The 17,586-nt window shown below is 45.2% G+C and overlaps 1 protein-coding gene across 3 annotated transcripts in view; it reads left to right on the forward strand.

The window, feature by feature from the left end:
• cdh11 (cadherin 11, type 2, OB-cadherin (osteoblast)) overlaps positions 1–17,586 on the forward strand; it is a 195,849-nt gene that overhangs the window by 157,340 nt on the left and 20,923 nt on the right. For all 3 annotated transcript variants that reach the window (XM_068049075.1, XM_068049074.1, XM_068049076.1), the window contains 2 exons: positions 12,454–12,575; positions 12,891–12,996. In XM_068049075.1, the coding sequence (XP_067905176.1) occupies positions 12,454–12,575; positions 12,891–12,996 (228 nt within the window). The remainder of the gene's footprint in view (positions 1–12,453; positions 12,576–12,890; positions 12,997–17,586) is intronic.

Raw genomic sequence — 17,586 nt, forward strand, 5'->3', positions numbered from 1 at the left:
GTTGAAATTTATTAAACTTAAACTCTAATTCGGTTGACGTCTACGGATACATGACGCACCCACGCTAGCATGCATACGCGATACACACATGCAGATAAAGACAGAAAGAAAACAGAAGAGACAAAATGGAAAAGTTTGAGGCAATATTTGAGGAGGTTGTTTTGTGTTATGGTTCTTTGAGCTCACTGTAGTGTCCTTTATTGTAGGTAGATCTTGCTTTTCATTGGGGCCCAGTATTCTTCTTAAACCTTGTTCGCTGTAGGAGACCTTGCTCTCTTGGGGTTCATATGTCTTTAGTAGATTCGGAGTTCCATAAGAAAGAGATGGGAGCAGGCAGACAGGAGAGGCTGTAGTGAGCCAGCCAGGAGAGACCCTCTCAGTCCAGGAGCATTCTGCTTTCTGCCCAAACGGTTTGTACAAATTTTAAAAACTCAGGTTTGCCCAGCAGGTTAGTCATGTGACTAGCTTTGACCATGTCCCTTTGTGTATTCGGTCATCTTAGCAGTCAACCTGGAATGTGAGCTCCCCCACCTTCAACTTCTGGTGATCAAAAGTCCATTGTGGGTTGAATGTGTCAGGGAATGGTCCTTTGCCCTTTCCAAACACTGTCTGTTAATACGCAAATGTCTTTCTAGCCAAGGGTCCATTGTGGGTTGAATATGTCAGGTAATGGCTGCTTTGTCCTTCCAAACACTGGTCTGTTAATATGCAAATGTCTTTCCAGCCAAGATCTGGCAATTTTTCTAAAGCACGTCATTTCTTCACTTCAACAACAGTTTGAAATGTAATGTTCATGTGGCAAAATTATATTTTTAAATACTGGATTCAAATTCTCCAACTGCCCTGGTGAGAAGTGAACTCATGTTCTCAGGCATATGAGTCCAGTAGCATAACCACAAAGCTTGGGGCCTAGGCAGCTGAAAGCATGGCTGCCAATGGCAGAGCCATTAAAATCGGGTATGCTCAAGAGGCCAGAATTAGAGGAGTGCAGATATCCCGGAGGGTTGTGGGGCTGGTGGAGATTAGAGATATAGGGAGGGGTGAGGCCATTGAGGGATTTGAAAACAAGGATAGGAATTTCAAAACCTAGGCGTTTCTTAACCGAGAGCCAATGTAGATCAGTGAGCATAGGGGCGATGGGCGAAGGGCGTTTAATGAAAGACACGGGCAACAGAGTTTTGGATTACCTCAAATTTATGGAGAGTAGAATGTGGAAGACCAGCCAGGAGTGTGTTGGAATAGTCAAGTCTAGAGGTAACAAAGGCATGCATGAGGGTTTCAGCACAAGATGAGCTAAGGTGTGCAGAATCAGCAATGTCACAGAGGTGGAAATTATCAATCTTAGTGATGGCGTGGATATGTAGTCGGAAGCTCATCTCGGGATCAAATATGACACCAAGGTTATGAAGAGGCTGGTTTAGTCTCAGCCAGTTGCCAGGGAGAAGGATGGAGTTGGTAGCTAGTGAATGGAGTTTGTGGTGGGACTGAGAGAAAAAATAGCTACGGTATTGCCAATATTTAATTGGAGGAAATTTCTGCTCATCCAGTCCTGGGGATGTTGGATAAGCAATCTAACAATTTAGAGACAGTGGAGGAGTCGAGAAAGGTGGTAGAGCTGGGTATCGTCTGCATGCATATGAAAACTAACACTGTGCTTTCGGGTGATGTCACCGAGGGGCAGCATGTAGATGAGAAATACAAGGGTGTCATAATTGTATGTGTGGGCTTGAGCATGAGAGAGTATATGGTACTGGGAAGGGAAACTGAAAGTAGCTTTGAGCTTTGGGGAAAACATCTGACCTGGGGGTTGTTGTAAGGTCAAATTGCTTTGTAGCCACAGTGCGAGCAGTAAGCAAGAACTCTACAGAAGTCTTGAATAAAACAATTGTTAAATCTTTGTTAAAGTTAAAACTGTGTAATTTCCAATGTGATTCATTTCAACCTGAGATGTGGCAGAGGGACCAAGGATAAATCTTTCAGGGACAGCAGAGTAACAGTGTGGAAACGGGAAGAGAAGCCGTTGCAAGTAGTAGTCTGGCTATGATTAGATAGTTAAAAATGGAGCTGGGCGAGTGTGCTGTTCCACCCAGCTAGACGACAGTGGAGGATGGTGCTGCCAACCATATGAAAGTCTCCAGAAGGATGAGGAGGGATAGTTTGCCTTTGTCACAGTCTCAGAGGCTGTCGTTTGTGACTTTGTGGTTCAGTTGGTAGTCCTCTTGCCTCTGTTTTAGAAGGCTATGGGTTCAAACCCCACTTCAGGATTTAAGAATAGGGTACAGACCCCATTTTGAGCTGGGCTCTGCCATTCAATAAGGTCATGTCTGATCTTTGACTTCAACCTATTTCCTGCCATTATCCCATTTGAGCATCTAATCTGGGTTGCCATGGTGCTGCATTGTCAAAAATGGCATTCTTTGGTGAGCTGTTAAACTGAGGTCCTGTTTATAGAATCGAATCATAGAATGGTTACAACACAGAAGGAGGCCATTTGGCCCATCATGTCTGTGCCGGTTCTCTGCAAGACCAAGTCGGCTAGGTCCGCGCCTTTTCCCTGTAGCCTTGTAAACTTTTTCTTTCAGATAACTATCCAATTCCCTTTTGAAAGCCACGATTGGATCTGCCTCCAGCACACTCTCAGGCAGTGCATACCAGATCCTAACCACTCACTGCTTAAAAAAGTCTTCCCTCATGTTGTCTTTTGTTCTTTTGCCATTCACCTTAAATTGGTGTCCTCTGGTTCTCTGGTTTACTTGCTTGTTAAGGATTTCATGGCACAATGTGAAGTAGAGTAGAATGTTCAAATATCCTGGCTAATTGCATCGAAGCAAAAGACCGATTTGTCTTTTGCTGTACTTTTGCTACAGGATTACTCTATTTTTGTTTAAGTAAACAGTCACTCTGCATTTTTGTGGAGCATTGTGACGTTGAATCATACAACACAGAAGAAGGCCATCGTGCCTGTTCTGGCTGTTTGAAAGAACTTTTCCAATTAGCCCCACTACCCCAGTTAATTCCCCACAGCCCTGCAAATGTTTCCTTTTTAATCATTTATCCAATTCCCTTTGGAAAGTTACCATTGAATCTGCTTCCACTGCCCTTTCAGGCAGCGCGTTCCAGATCACAACAACTCGCTGTGCAAAATAAAATTTCTCCTCACCTTGTTTGACAATGCTTCTGTGAAGGCACTATATAAATGCAAGTAGTTGTTGTTATCTCCACCGTGGAGATAATTTTGTCAATTATCTTCAATCTCTGGTTGCCAACCCTCCCGCCAGCGGAAGGATTTTGACCTTAAGTACACATATCAAAGCCTTTCTTAATGTGAGGATGCTGAGGTTAAATATACTTTGTGGTTGTGAGCTGCTATGACTTGCAGTCAATGAATTCCGTGATTTGTGTTTTCACTTCTCTATTGATGATGTACATTCTTTGTCCCAACTAAAAGCGAATGTAGAGTCACAGAGTCATATAAGGCACAGAAGGAGACCATTCGGCCCATCATGTCCATGCCGGCTCGCCATGGAGCTATTCGATCTTATTGCCGCGAACACAGCGATCACTCTTCCACTCTTGTCTTCCAATCACTTCTTGCAGCCAATCATGGATCTTCTTTAAGTAATTCCACCTGTACAGAATAGTAAACAATCGTTAGGCCTTTCTGTCATTCCTGCTAGCACTCCAAGATCACAGAGGAAGAGCTCGAGTTGACTGAATTGGTGGTTAAAGCTCCCAGAGCAGCGGCAAACGTCAGTCCGTGTCGAGAGATTTATGCCCAGATTTGACCAACTCCGGAGGGCTGTCCGTTTGAGATTTCTAACCATTGGCTGCTCAGGAACTCCTATGAATTAGAGCCTATTGGACTGGTCCCTTGTAACTATAATAGACAGGTTGCAGTGCATAGAGGATATCGGATACTAAGGGCTGGAAATACTGGGTCTCCGCGTCGAGCCCTGTGGCAGGGAGGCCGGAGGATGGTTCCAGCGGAGGCCCGCTACAGAGCTCGACACCGGGAGGGCCTGGCCCGATCCTCCTGGCAGCAGTGAGGCTCCATTGTGGCTCCTCCCGCCACTGGGCATTGGGACCTGAATTTCAATATGTAAATCAATAAAATGAATAAATTTAAATACACTCACCTCCAATCTTCAGGGCCCGCCGCGATCTTCAGTGTGGTGACCGACAATCCCACTCCATCACCTCCCCGTCTGGGTTTGGCGTGACACTGGTGAGGAGTGGGGAGAGTTAAGATCTTTAGTGTGGCGGGGTGATAACGGGGTCAAATAAACGTAATGAGTGCAGGGAATGGTGTAAAGTCGTGAACTTTAAACTTTGTACAGTCTGGAGGGAAAGGTAAGTGTTTTGGGGGAAGGGCAAATAGTTAATGTAATTGTTATGGGGGGGGGTGGTGAAGGGGCGTTACAATTTCATTTGGTAGATTTTGGGGGTATAACCACTTTAAAAATTCAAAGTGACTGGCAGGACTGGCTGCCCTTGAAAAATAGCGCCAGTGCCTGCGCACAGGCAGCTGATGCCATTACTGGTGTCGGAGAGCCTGCCCACGCCACGTGATTAGGTGGGGGGGGGAGGCGGACCATCCGTACATTTAAATGAGCCGCCATGCGGGCGATCACGTCGGCTCTGCGGGCCACCATTTTTTTCACCTGCCGCCAAAACGAACGGCGGGCTCTTAAAATCCAGCCCTTGGAATCAGTTTCAGGCTTGAATCTCATCAAGCAATATAACATGGTTTATATATAGAATTGATATGGGACTAATTGGATAATTCTTCAAAGGCAAAGGTATGATGGAATGGTTGGTTTCCATCTATGCTGTGTCATTCAGTGATTTTATGATACCTGGGAGTGAGTTACAGTCTGGAATCTAATCGAGAAATTTGGAGGGGGAAGGTTTATATATAGAAAATTAGATACCCGGGAGTGAATTACAGACTGGAATCTAATTGAGAGGTTCACGGGGTTTATATATAGAATAACAGATACCTGGGAGAGATTTACAGGCTGGAATTTAATTGAGAGGTTTGGGGGTTTATATATAAAATAACGCATTCCTGGGAGTTATTTACAAGCTGGAATCTAACTGATGATTGAACACCCTCTGATTATGTAAGTTCCATTGTAATTGCAGATTCAGGACTCCTCCACTTTCTGATGAGTTTGTTCCCACTCCCACTGCTAAGTCTGTGCTGCTTTGAATGAATGCAGTTCCCTCTCAGAATGATCAATGTGTTTTAATTGGGACTGGTGGTGGCAATTGAAGCACATTGCAACAAATAATGCTTTTGTTAAAGCTAACGCTTCGAAGACCTTTTGCTCCATATCTCTGGCTTGATCCTGGAAGTGATGTTTGATTGCATTAAAGCTTCAAATTTTTTAACTTACTTTTCTTTTTTTATTTGCTATATGCCTTTGTCCTGGTGTGAAACAAGTAGAGGTCTGCTAGCTGGTCGGTGCGTGTCTGGAGCTGCGTTGAACTTTGATTTACTCACTCCTAGGATAGGACCCTAGGAAGTACAGAGGGACCTTGGTGTACTTGTCCATAGATCACTGAAGGCAGCAGCACGGGTAGATAAGGTGGTTAGGGAGGCATATGGGATACTTGCCTTTATTAGCTGAGGCATAGAATATAAGATCAGGGAGGTTATGATGGAGCTGTATAAAACGCTAGTTAGGCCACAGCTGGAGTATGTGTATAGTTCTGGTCACCACACTATCGAAAGGATGTGATTGCACTGGAGAAGGTGCAGAGGAGATTCACCAGGATGTTGCCTGGGCTGGAGCATTTCAGCTATGAAGAGAAACTGAAAAGGCTAGGGTTGTTTCCTTTGAACAGAGAAGGCTGAAGGGGGACATGATTGAGGTATACAAAATTATGAGGGGCATTGATAGGTTAGATAGGAAGAGACTTTTTCCCTTAGCAGGGGGCATAGATTTAAGGTAAGGGGCAGGAGGTTTAGAGGGGATTTGAGGAAAAGAGATTTCACCCAGAGGGTGGTTGGAATCTGGAACGGACTGCTGGAAGTGGTAGTACAGGCAGGAACCCTCACAACATTTAAGAAGTATTTAGATGAGCACTTGAAATGCCATAGCACACAAGGCTATGGGCCAAGTGCTGGAAAATGGGACTAGAATAGTTAGGTGCTTGATGGTCGGCACAGACAGGATGGGCCGAAGGGCCTGTTTCTGTGCTGTGTAACTCTATGACTCTTTACAAGTGGCTGTTCTTCATGTGAACCCTCAGCACCGAGCCCTGCCCTCCAGCTGCTCACATTTGGAAATCAAAGAATAAAAAAACTTGCATTTGCATAGTGCTTTACACAACCGCCAGATGTCTTAAAGTGATTTGAGTACTTTTGAAGTACAGTCACTGTTGTAACGTAGGAAACGCAGCAGCAATTTGTACACAGCAAGCTCCCACAAACAGCAATGTGATCATGACCAGCTGTTTGTGGGAGCTTGCTGTGTACAAATTGCTGCTGCGTTTCCTACGTTACAACAGTGACTGTACTTCAAAAATCTGTTTTTGTGATATTGATTGAGTTAAATATTGGGCCTGGACACCAGGGAGAGCTCCCCTGCTCTTCTTCAAAGTGGTGATATGGAATCCTTTGCATCCACCTGAAAGGGGTGCCTTGGTTTAACATCTTATTCAAAAACAGCACCTCTGACAGTACAGCACTCCCTCAGTACTGTGCTGAACGGTTAACCTAGTCTGAGTGCCATCTGTGAGGAAATTCCAAAGCTATCTTTTGTTGAAATGTACTTATATTGTCACCACCAGTCCCAATGAAAACACATTGATCATTCTGAGTGGGAACTGCATTCAGTCAAAGCAGCACAGACTTAGCAGCGGAAGTGGGAACAAAACTCATTGGTAAGTGGATGGGGTTTGCATAATAGGAGGGTGTTCAATCATCAGTTAGTTACAGCAGTTAAGTACTTTTGAAGTGTAGTCACTGTAATGTAGAAAATGTGGCAGCTGATTTGCACACAGCAAGCTCCCACAAGCAGCAGCACTGTGACAATGGCTTTCGTGATGTTGGTTGGGGGATAAGTACTGGCCAGGACACTGGGGAGAACTAAAACCATAGACTCACTGGAGAAAGTGCAAAAAAGATTTACAAGAATGGCACCAGAAATGAGAGATTACAACTATTGGGAAGGATTGAACTGGTTAGAGCTTATAGGAGACCTGACAGAGGTTTTTAAAATTACAAATGAGTTGGAAAGGAGGGTAGATGCAGAGCGAATGTTTCCAATTGTGGAATCATGCAAAACTAGGGACCAGAAATACAAGATATTTGCTCATAAATCCAATAGGAAAATAGGGAGGGAGAAATTTTTTACTCAGAGGGTGGTTAGAATGTGGAACTCGTGACCACAGGAGGTCGTTGAGACAAGTAGTTTAGATGCTTTCAAAAGAAAACTAGACAAGTACTTGACATAAAAGGACATCGAAAGATGTGCTGGAAGGCTGAGGGAGGTGGATGGAATTACAAAAGAACAAAGAACAAAGAACAGTACAGCACAGGAACAGGCCATTCGGCCCTCCAAGCCTGTGCCGATCTTGATGCCTGCCTAAACTAAAACCTTCTGCACTTCCAGGGTCCGTATCTTTTTTTATTTTATTTATTTATTTAGAGATACAGCACTGAAATAGGCCCTTCGGCCCACCGAGTCTGTGCCGACCAACAACCACCCATTTATACTAATCCTACATTAATCCCATATTCTCTACCACATCCCCTCCATTCTCCTACCACCTACCTACACTAGGGGCAATTTACAATGGCCAATTTACCTATCAACCTGCAAGTCTTTGGAGGTGGGAAGAAACCGGAGCACCCGGAGGAAACCCACGCAGACACAGGGAGAACTTGCAAACTCCGCACAGGCAGTACCCAGAACTGAACCCGGGTCGCTGGAGCTGTGAGGCTGCGGTGCTAACCACTGCGCCACTGTGCCGCCCGTATCCCTCTATTCCCATCCTATTCAAGTATTTGTCAAGATGCCTTTTAAACGTCGCTATCGTACCTGCTTCCACCACCTCCCCCGGCAGCAAGTTCCAGGCACTCGCCACCCTCTGTGTAACGAACTTGCCTCGCACATCCCCTCTAAACTTTGCCCCTCGCACCTTAAACCTATGTCCCCTATTAACTGACTCTTCCACCCTGGGAAAAAGCTTCTGACTATCCACTCTGTCCATGCCGCTTATAACTTTGTAAACCTCTATCATGTCGCCCCTCCACCTCCGTCGTTCCAGTGAAAGCAATCCGAGTTTATCCAACCTCTCCTCATAGCTAATGCCCTCCAGACCAGGCAACATCCTGGTAAACCTCTTCTGTACCCTCTCCAAAGCCTCCACGTCCGTCTGGTAGACTTGGGGGAGACTTCTGTGGAGTATAAACACCAGCACAGACCAGTTGGGCCTAATGGCCTGTTTCTGCACTGTATATTCTATGTAATTCAATCCACAAGAACATTTCAGCTGGGGTCACTGGATAGAGATCAGAGGTTGGACTTAGGGTTATCAGCTATGGTTGGTTGTATTCCTGGAGGTTTCATCACAGACACGATGGGTTGAAGGGCCTGCTTCTGTGCTGTACAACTCCATGACTCTATGACATGATCACTCGCCTCCAACCACCTTGTCCCTCCCCGTCCCCCCCGTCCCCCACGCGCACACTCCCAGCATCGGCCGCCCGACATGACTATCCTCAGCCTTGCCACAGCAAGTGTCCAGCAAATGGACACTTTGTTCCTCCATTGGATGATTCTTGACTGTCAGTCCAATAGCCAATTTTCACATCTCCAAGATTTTTACAACAAATAAGTAAAAGTGCTCAAAGAAAATGAAAACAACACACAATTCTTGTAATGGCCCTATAATAGTTCTTGAAGGTTTTGCCTACAGCGTTTAAAAAATACTTTTATGTGTACTTGAGGTGCTGTAACCTACAAGATTTTGGACCAAGAGCTGAAAGGTGGATTAGACTGAATAGCTCTTTTTCGCCTGGCACGGACATGTTGGGCTGAAAGGCCTTTCTCTGCCATAAATCTTTCTATATCCTATAAAACCTGAGTTAAAAAAGAACAAAACCGAATGGACCACCCACCATCTACCTAAGCACCAGAACTGACAAAGGCATACCCTGCCCAATTGAACCTACACAGTCCTCCTCATTAACTTTTGGGGACTTGTGCCAAAATTAGGAGAACTGTTCCACAGGCTAGTCAAGCAACAGCCTGACATAGTCATAGTCACCAAATCATATATTATGACCAATGTCCCAGACTCCTCCATCACCATCCCTGGGTATGTCCTGTCCCACCAGCAGGACAGACCCACCAGAGTTGGCAGCACAGTGGCATGCAGTCGTCAGGGAGTTGCCCTGGGAGTCCTCAATATTGACTCTGGACTCCGTGAATCCCATGGCATCAGGTCAAACATAGGCAGTGAAACCTCCTGCTGATTGCCACCTACTGCCTTCCTTCGGCTGATGAATCTGTGCTTCTCCATGTTGAACACCAATTGGAAGAAGCACCGAGGACAGCAAGGGCACAGAATGTATTCTGGGTGGGGGACTTCAATGTCCATCACCTAGTGTCTTGCCAGCACCATTACTGACCGAGCAGGCTGAATCTTAAAGGGCATATCTGCTAGACTGGGTCTGAAGCAGGTGGTGAGAGAACTAATAAGAGTGGAAAACCTACTTGACCTCGTCCTCACCAATCTACCTGTCGCAGGTGCATCTGTCTATGACAGTATTGGTAGGAATGACCACTGCACAATCCTTCACACTGAGGTCACGCACAATCATGTTTTGTGGCACTACTGTCATGCTAAAGGGGATAGATTTTGAACAGCTCAAGCAGCTCAAAACTGGGCATCCATGAAGCACTGTGGGTTCTCAGCAGCAGAATTGTATTCAACCACAATCTGCAACCTCATGGCCCGACATATCACACACTCTACCATTACCATCAAGCCAGGGGGCCAACCCTGGTCCAATGAAGAGTGCAGGAGGGCATGCCAGGAGCTGCACCAGGCATACCTAAAACTGAGGTGTCAAAATGGTGAAGCTACAACAGAGGACTACTTGCATGCTAAACAGTGGGAGCAGAATGCTATAGACAGAGCTAAGCAATTCCAGAACCAACAGATGAGATCAAAGCTCTGCAGTCCTGCCACATCCAATTATGAATGCTGGTGGACAATTAAACAACTAACAGCAGGAGGAGGCTCCACAAATATCCCCATCCTCAACAAAAGGGGAGCCCAGCATTCTGGTGCAAAAGACAAGGCTGAAGCATTTGCAACCATCTTCAGCCAGAAATGCCGAATGGATGATTCATCTCAGCCTCCTCCTGAGGTCCCCAGCTTCACAGATGCCAATCTTCAGCCAATTCAATTCACTCCACATGATATCAAGAAATGGCTGAAGGCCCTGGATACAGCAAAGACTAATGGTCCTGAAGCCCCCACCATCAAGGGTCACCCTCGATCAGAAACTTTACTGGACCAGCCATATAAATACTGTGGCTACAAGAGCAAGTGAGAGGTTGGGAATTCTGCGGTGAGTAACTCATCTCCCGATTCCCCAAATTCTGTCCATTATCTACAAGGCACAAATCAGGAATATGACAGAATATTCTCCCACTTTTCTGGATGAATGCTGTTCAACACCACCCAGGACAAAGTAGCCAGTCTGATTGGCACCCCATTCACAACCTAAAATATTCAATCCCTCCACGGCTGGCTCATAGTAACAGCAGTGTTTCATCAACAAGATACACTGCAGCAACTCGCCGAGGCTCCTTCAACAGCACCTTCCAAATCTGCGACCGCTTCCACCTCGAAGGACAAGGACAGCAGATGCATGGGAACGCCACCACTTGCAAGTTCCCCTCCAAGCCACACACCATCCTGACTTGGAGCTATATTTCCATTCCTTTACTGTTGCTGGGTCAAAATCCCGGAACTCCTGTCCTAACAGCACTGTGGGTGTGCCTATACCACATGGACTGCAGCAGTTCACAGAGGCAGCTCACCACCACCTTCACAAGAGTGGTTAGGGATGGGAAATAAATGATGGCCTCGCCAGTGATTCTCACCTCCTATGAATGAACTTTAAAAAAAGTGGTAAAAAAGTCTTAAAGAATCATTTAATTATGAGGCTCCATTTTTAGCCATGGACTGTGACTATAAAACACAGCAACCTCGTGGTGCCTAAAGGCAGAAAGCTTAGCTGATTTTATTTCTGGCTCTGGGACACAGCTCGATTGGAGTGTCCCAACATTGCTCAGTTGAGCCCAGATAACTCGACAATTTCTAAGGATGTATCTTGATCTGTAAAGCTCTGTACTACACGTTCTTTGCAACTGGGGTGAAACTATTACGGTGCCCTTTATCAAGTTGTTTATCAAGTTCTGGTTAAGAAGCAGTTAGCTTTCAATGGACATTTCTTCAATCCAAACTGGGCTAAATACTCAATCAGACAGAGCAATCCCACAATAGCTACTTTCACTGATCTGCCTTAAGTTTGAAACTCATGGCAATAAACAACAGCTTGCAACACATATAGTCATTGCCTGCAATGCTAATCTTAATGAACTTTGGGTCACCATTTCCAACTAATAGCTTGGTTTAGCTGAGGAATGCTCCATCTGATCAATGTTTGGCCGAGGATTGATCAGATGGAAGAATCCCATGAGTGTGAAGTACAAGATCAAAACCACTCAATCAACTTCACTGTGCCAAATTGTTGCTGTGCTGTGTCTGGTAGATTTATTCCAGCACAGTGTAATTCCTATGGCATTGATTTCAGGGTAACTCTGGCAAGTTGAAGTCACTTTTCATAAGAGCTGAGTGCAATATTTTATATCCTATGCTGCTTTTGTTGAGCGTTCAGCTTCTCATCCAATTTTAAATAAAATTTGACACTTCATCCTATTTTTCAGTTGCTGCACCTGTTGTGGTTGGCACAAGACTGCTAAGCTAATAGCTGGAAAATTTGAGTCCAAATTTCATTAAGAATATTGTTGTTGGTCAGCTACTGTACATGTTGCAAGCTGCTGTTTATAAGTTTGAACTTAATTTCTGACTATTGAAGACAGTGATGGTAGATTGGAAATCCATCACCAAAACTCTGTCCTTTCAAACTCTTCACGCAAGGGGACAGCTCTATGTGCTCTGACAGAGTGCCGGCACCTTCCGAGAGCTACTTCCTATACTGGCCATCCTTAACCCTGTCAATTAGTACTGATGTTCGTGCCTGCTGTGGCTCAGTGACAAGCCCTTTTGTGAGAGAGTCATGGGTTTAAGTCCCACTCCAGTTACCCAGGTTTGGCTCAGTTGATTAATCTAGGTTTGAAGTTAATTTTTTTCTGTCCGAGCGCGCTGTTTTCTCATTATTAAATCTAACCTTCTTCACAGACAACCAAATTCACACTTCACGTGCTCAAGTAGCCATCAAAATCCAGGACATCAATGACAATGCACCAGAATTTGCACAACCTTACGAAGTAGATATGTGTGAAAATGCAAATACAGGCAAGGTGAGCATCATTGGGTAAATTTAAATATTCTGTTTGGATTTCACAAGATTGTCCCTTGATTCAGAAAGTTTGGAAAGTTTGTAGACCTTCAGGAGTGGGATAATGGAGGGTTAACATTTTCTAAATTAACTCCTTTGGGAGTGTTAGCAGGGTGCCTGTATTCAACTATGTTGTTACTGTAATGACCAGTAATCTACAGGGCAAAGATAAAGTTCAAACGTAAACTGTCATGGGGATGGCAATAGCCACTGTGCATAAATCCCTATTTCTGAATACTGATTAGATCTTAATAACTTTCTTGTTCCTTTATTTCAGCTCATCCAGAAAATTAAAGCTGTGGACAAGGATGAAAGTGCAAATGGGCCGAGATTTTCTTTTAGTGTTGGCCAGAATCAAAATTTCACATTAACACAGAGCACAGGTAAGGTGCTGAGCTTTCAAAAAGTGTGACTTTAACAACAACTTTCATTTTATATAGCGTCTTTAATGTAGTAAAACATTCCACAAAAGTTAACATGAATGATTATCAAACAAACTTTGACACCAAGCTGCATAAGGTGATCTTAGGGCAGGTGACTGAAAGCTTGGTCAAAGACCTAGGTTTTAAGGAGCATCTTAAAGAAGGAGAGAGAGGTGGAGAGGTTTAGGGAGGGAATTCCAAAGCTTATGGATGGCACAGTCGACAATATTAGGGTGATTAAAATCTGAGAAGTGCAAGAGGCCAGAATTGGAGGAGTGAAAATATCTTGTAGGGTTATAGGGCTGGAGGAGGTTACAGAGCTAGGGAGCAGTGAGACCATGGAACGATTTGAAAACAAGGATAACATTTAAAATCAAGGCTCTTTTTTTATTCATTAGTGGGATGTAGGTGTTGCTGGTTAGGCCAGCATTTATTGCCCATCTGTAACTGCCCTTGAGAAGGTGGTGATGAGCTGCCTTCTTGAACCGTTGCAGTCCTTGGGATGTCAGTACACCCACAGCGCTGTTAGGAAGGGAGTTTCAGATTTTGACCCAGTGACAGTGAAGGAACTGCAATATAGTTCCAAGTCAGGATGGTGTGTGACTTGGAGGGGAACTTGCAGGTGGTGGTGTTCCCATACAACTGCTGCCCTTGTCCTTCTAGGTGGTAGGGGGATTGGAAGGTGCTGTCGAAGGAATCTTGGTGAATTGTTGCAGTGCATTTTGTAGATGGGGTTCACACTGCTGCCACTGTGCATCGGTGGTGAAGGAAGTGAGTGTTGAAGGTGGTGGATGGGGTACCAATCAAGCAGGCTGCTTTGTCCTGGATGGTGTCAAGCTTCTTGAGTGTTGTCAGAGCTGCACCCATCCAGGCAAGTGGAGAGATTTCTATCACAGTCCTGACTTGTGCCTTGTAGTAGGTGGACAGGCATTGGGGAGACAGGAGGTGAGTTCCTCGCCACAGAATTCCCAGCCTCTGCACCTGCTGTCGTAGCCACAGGATTTATGTGGCTGGTCTAGTTCAGTTTCTGGTCAATGGTAACCCCCCAGTATGTTGATTGTGGGGGATTCAGTAATTGTAATGCCATTGAACATCAAGAGGACATGTTTAGATTCTTTCTTGTTTGAGATGGTCATTGCATGTCACTTGTGTGGCACGAATGTTACTTACCACTTACCAGCCCAAGCCTGGATGTTGTCCGGGTCTTGCTGCATCTGGACATGGGCTACTTTAGCATCTGATGAGTCATGAATGGTGCTGAACGTTATGCAATCATCTGCAAACATCCCCTCTTCTGACCTTATGATGGAGGGAAGGTTATTGATGAAGCAGCTGAAGATGGTTTGGCCTGTGACACTACCCTCAGGAACTCCTGCAGTGATTTCCTGGGACTGAAATGACTGACCTCCAACAACCACAACCATCTTCCTTTGTGCTAGGTAAGGCTCCAATTAGCGGAGAATGTCCCCCTTGATTCTCAGTAACTCCAGTTTTGCTAGGGTGCCTTTTTGCCATACTTGGTCAAATGCTGCCTTGATGTCAAGGGCAGTCATTCTCACCTCACCTCTGGAGTTCAGCTCTTTTGTCCATGTTTGGACCAAGACTATAATGAGGTCAGGAGCTGAGTGGCCCTGGCGGAACCCAAACTGAGCTTCAGTGAGCAGGTTATTGCTGAGCAAGTGCCGCTTGATAGCACTGTCAACGAGCCCTTGCATCACTTTGCTGATGATCAAGAGTAGACTGATGAGGCATGTGATGGAAACCACACCTGCCAAAATGAGACATATTAATTTCGTCATTTGGAACATTATTATTTGAACATTTATGGGACATTGAAATAACTTGTTTAAAAAGACCACAGAATAGTGGCTGAAAACATGGCTGCACATTTGCATTCTAAAAGACAGTGGCATGGAGAGACAATGGGAGTACCCCGGATTCAGTTAGCCAGATGGGTTTTGTCAAAACCCTTCATCGTGAGTGATGATCAAAAGACATTAAGAGTCATTGAATGTGTAAGAGACAGCAATCCACTCCACCACCACCACCCCCCCCCCCCCCCCCCCCCGCCCCCCCCCCACTCCACTGAGAATTTCTGGTAAGCTTGGAGGAATCCAAAAACCTCACAGAAGAGTCTGATTCAAACAGGGAGCTAGTCACATGACTAACCTGCTGGCCAACCTGGAGTTAATTGAATTCTACTGACAGAACAGTTTTTAGAACAGACTGCAATTGAATTTCAAGGAGGAAGGTCTCCCTCTCTCTGTCTCTGTCTCTGTCTCTGTCTCTCATGCAAAGTTCCAGGGATCCACAGAAGTAATTTAAGCCTCAAGACAGAAGAGCAGCGAAACAAGTTTGAACGTGTGCACTTGGCCCCAACGAGAACTGCAAGACTTAACTTTGATTAAAGACTTTACATCCAACCCAAAACCAGTAACTGAACTCCATCTATTACTTCAAACCTTTCCCCTTTAATTCTTTCTCCTCCTCTGTCTCTATTTGCTTGTGTCTTTATCGCGTATGCATGCTAGCATGATCGCATCACATAGTTTTAGTAGTTTCAACTGAGTTTGAGTTTTAAGGTTAACAAACTTTCACCTTTCTTGTTTAATCTGAGAAAACTTGTCTGATTGATTTCTTGGCAATTACAATTAGAGAACAGTGTGGAAGGACTCATTGAAGGGAAGCTAAGAACACTGTATTTTAAAAGTTAAACTCTGATCCGGCCAAACCAGGAAAAGACTGAGGGAAGCCCTAGACCCCTTCCTCACCTGGCCATAACAGGCTGGGTTGGAATTATCCTGCTTTTTGTAGACAGAACATACCTGGGCAATTTTTCACATTGCCGAGAAGATGCCAGTGTTGTAGCTATATTGGAACAGCTTGGCTTGGGGCGTGGCTAGTTCTGGAGCACAGGTCTTCAGTACTATTGCCGGAATGTTTTCAAGGTCCATAGCCTTTGCAATATCCAGTGCCTTCAGCTGTTTCTTGATATCACGTGGAGTGAATCGGATTGGCTGAAGACTGGCATCTGTGACGCTGGGGACTTCAGGAGGATGCTGAGATGCAAATGTTTCAGCCTTGCCTTTTGCACTGATGTGCTGGCCTCCCCCATCATTGAGGATGGGGATATTTGTGGAGCCTCCTCCTCCTGTCACTTAATTGTCCACCACCATTCATAACTGGATGTGGCAGGACTGCAGAGTTTAGACTGGATCTATTGGATGTGGGATTGCTTAGCTCTGTCTATTGCATGCTGCTTCCACTGGCATGCAAGTAGTCTGTGTTGTAGCTTCACCAGGCTGACACCTCATTTTTATGTACAAAGAACAAAGAACAGTACAGCACAGGAACAGGCCATTCGGCCCTCCAAGCCTGCGCCGATCTTGATGCCTGTCTAAACTAAAACCTTCTGCACTTCCGGGGTCCGTATCCCTCTATTCCCATCCTTTTCATGTGTTTGTCAAGATGCCTCTTAAACGTCGCTATCGTACCTGCTTCCACCACCTCCCCCGGCAGCAAGTTCCAGGCACTCACCACTCTCTGTGTAAAGAACTTGCCTCGCACATCCCCTGTAAACTTTGCCCCTCTCACCTTAAACCTATGTCCCCTAGTAACTAACTCTTCCACCCTGGGAAAAAGCTTCTGACTATCCACTCTGTCCATGCCATTCATAACTTTGTAAACCTCTATCATGTCGCCCCTCCACCTCCGTCGTTCCAGTGAAAACAATCCGAGCTTAACCAACCTCTCCTCATAGCTAATGCCCTCCAGATCAGGCAACATCCTGGTAAACCTCTTCTGTACCCTCTCCAAAGCCTCCACGTCCTTCTGGTAGTGTGGCAACCAGAATTGCACGCAATATTCTAAGTGTGGCCTAACTAAAGTTCTGTACAGTTGTAGCATCACTTGCCAATTTTTATACTCTATGCCTCGACCGATGAAGGCAAGCATGCCGTATGCCTTCTTGACTACCTTATCCACCTGCGTTGCCACTTTCAGTGACCTGTGGACCTGTACGCCCAGATCTCTCTGCCTGTCAATACTCCTAAGGGTTCTGCCATTTACTGTATACTTCCCACCTGTATTAGACCTTCCAAAATGCATTACCTCACATTTGTCCAGATTAAACTCCATCTGCCATTTCTCCGCCCAAGTCTCCAACCGATCTATATCCTCTGAAAATCCTCATCACTATCCGCAACTCCACCAACCTTTGTCTGCCTGGGGCTGCTCCTGGCTTGCCTTCCTGCACTCTTCATTGAACCAGGGTTGGTTCCCTGGCTTGATGCTAATGGAAGAATGGGGTTATGTCAGGCTGTGAGGTTACAGATTGTGATTGAATACAATTCACAGTGCCTCATGGGTGACCTGCTTTTAGTTGCTAGATCTGTTTGAAATCTATCTCACTTAGAACGGTGCCAAACAACACAATGGGGAGTTTCTTCAATGTGACAATGGGACCTATCTCCACAAGAACTGTATAGTGGTCACTCCTATCACTATTGTCTTGGACAGATGCATCTGTGACAGGGAGATTGGTGAGGACGA

This window comes from Heterodontus francisci, chromosome 17, assembly GCF_036365525.1.
Source record: "Heterodontus francisci isolate sHetFra1 chromosome 17, sHetFra1.hap1, whole genome shotgun sequence".
Taxonomy (NCBI): Eukaryota; Metazoa; Chordata; class Chondrichthyes; order Heterodontiformes; family Heterodontidae; genus Heterodontus; species Heterodontus francisci.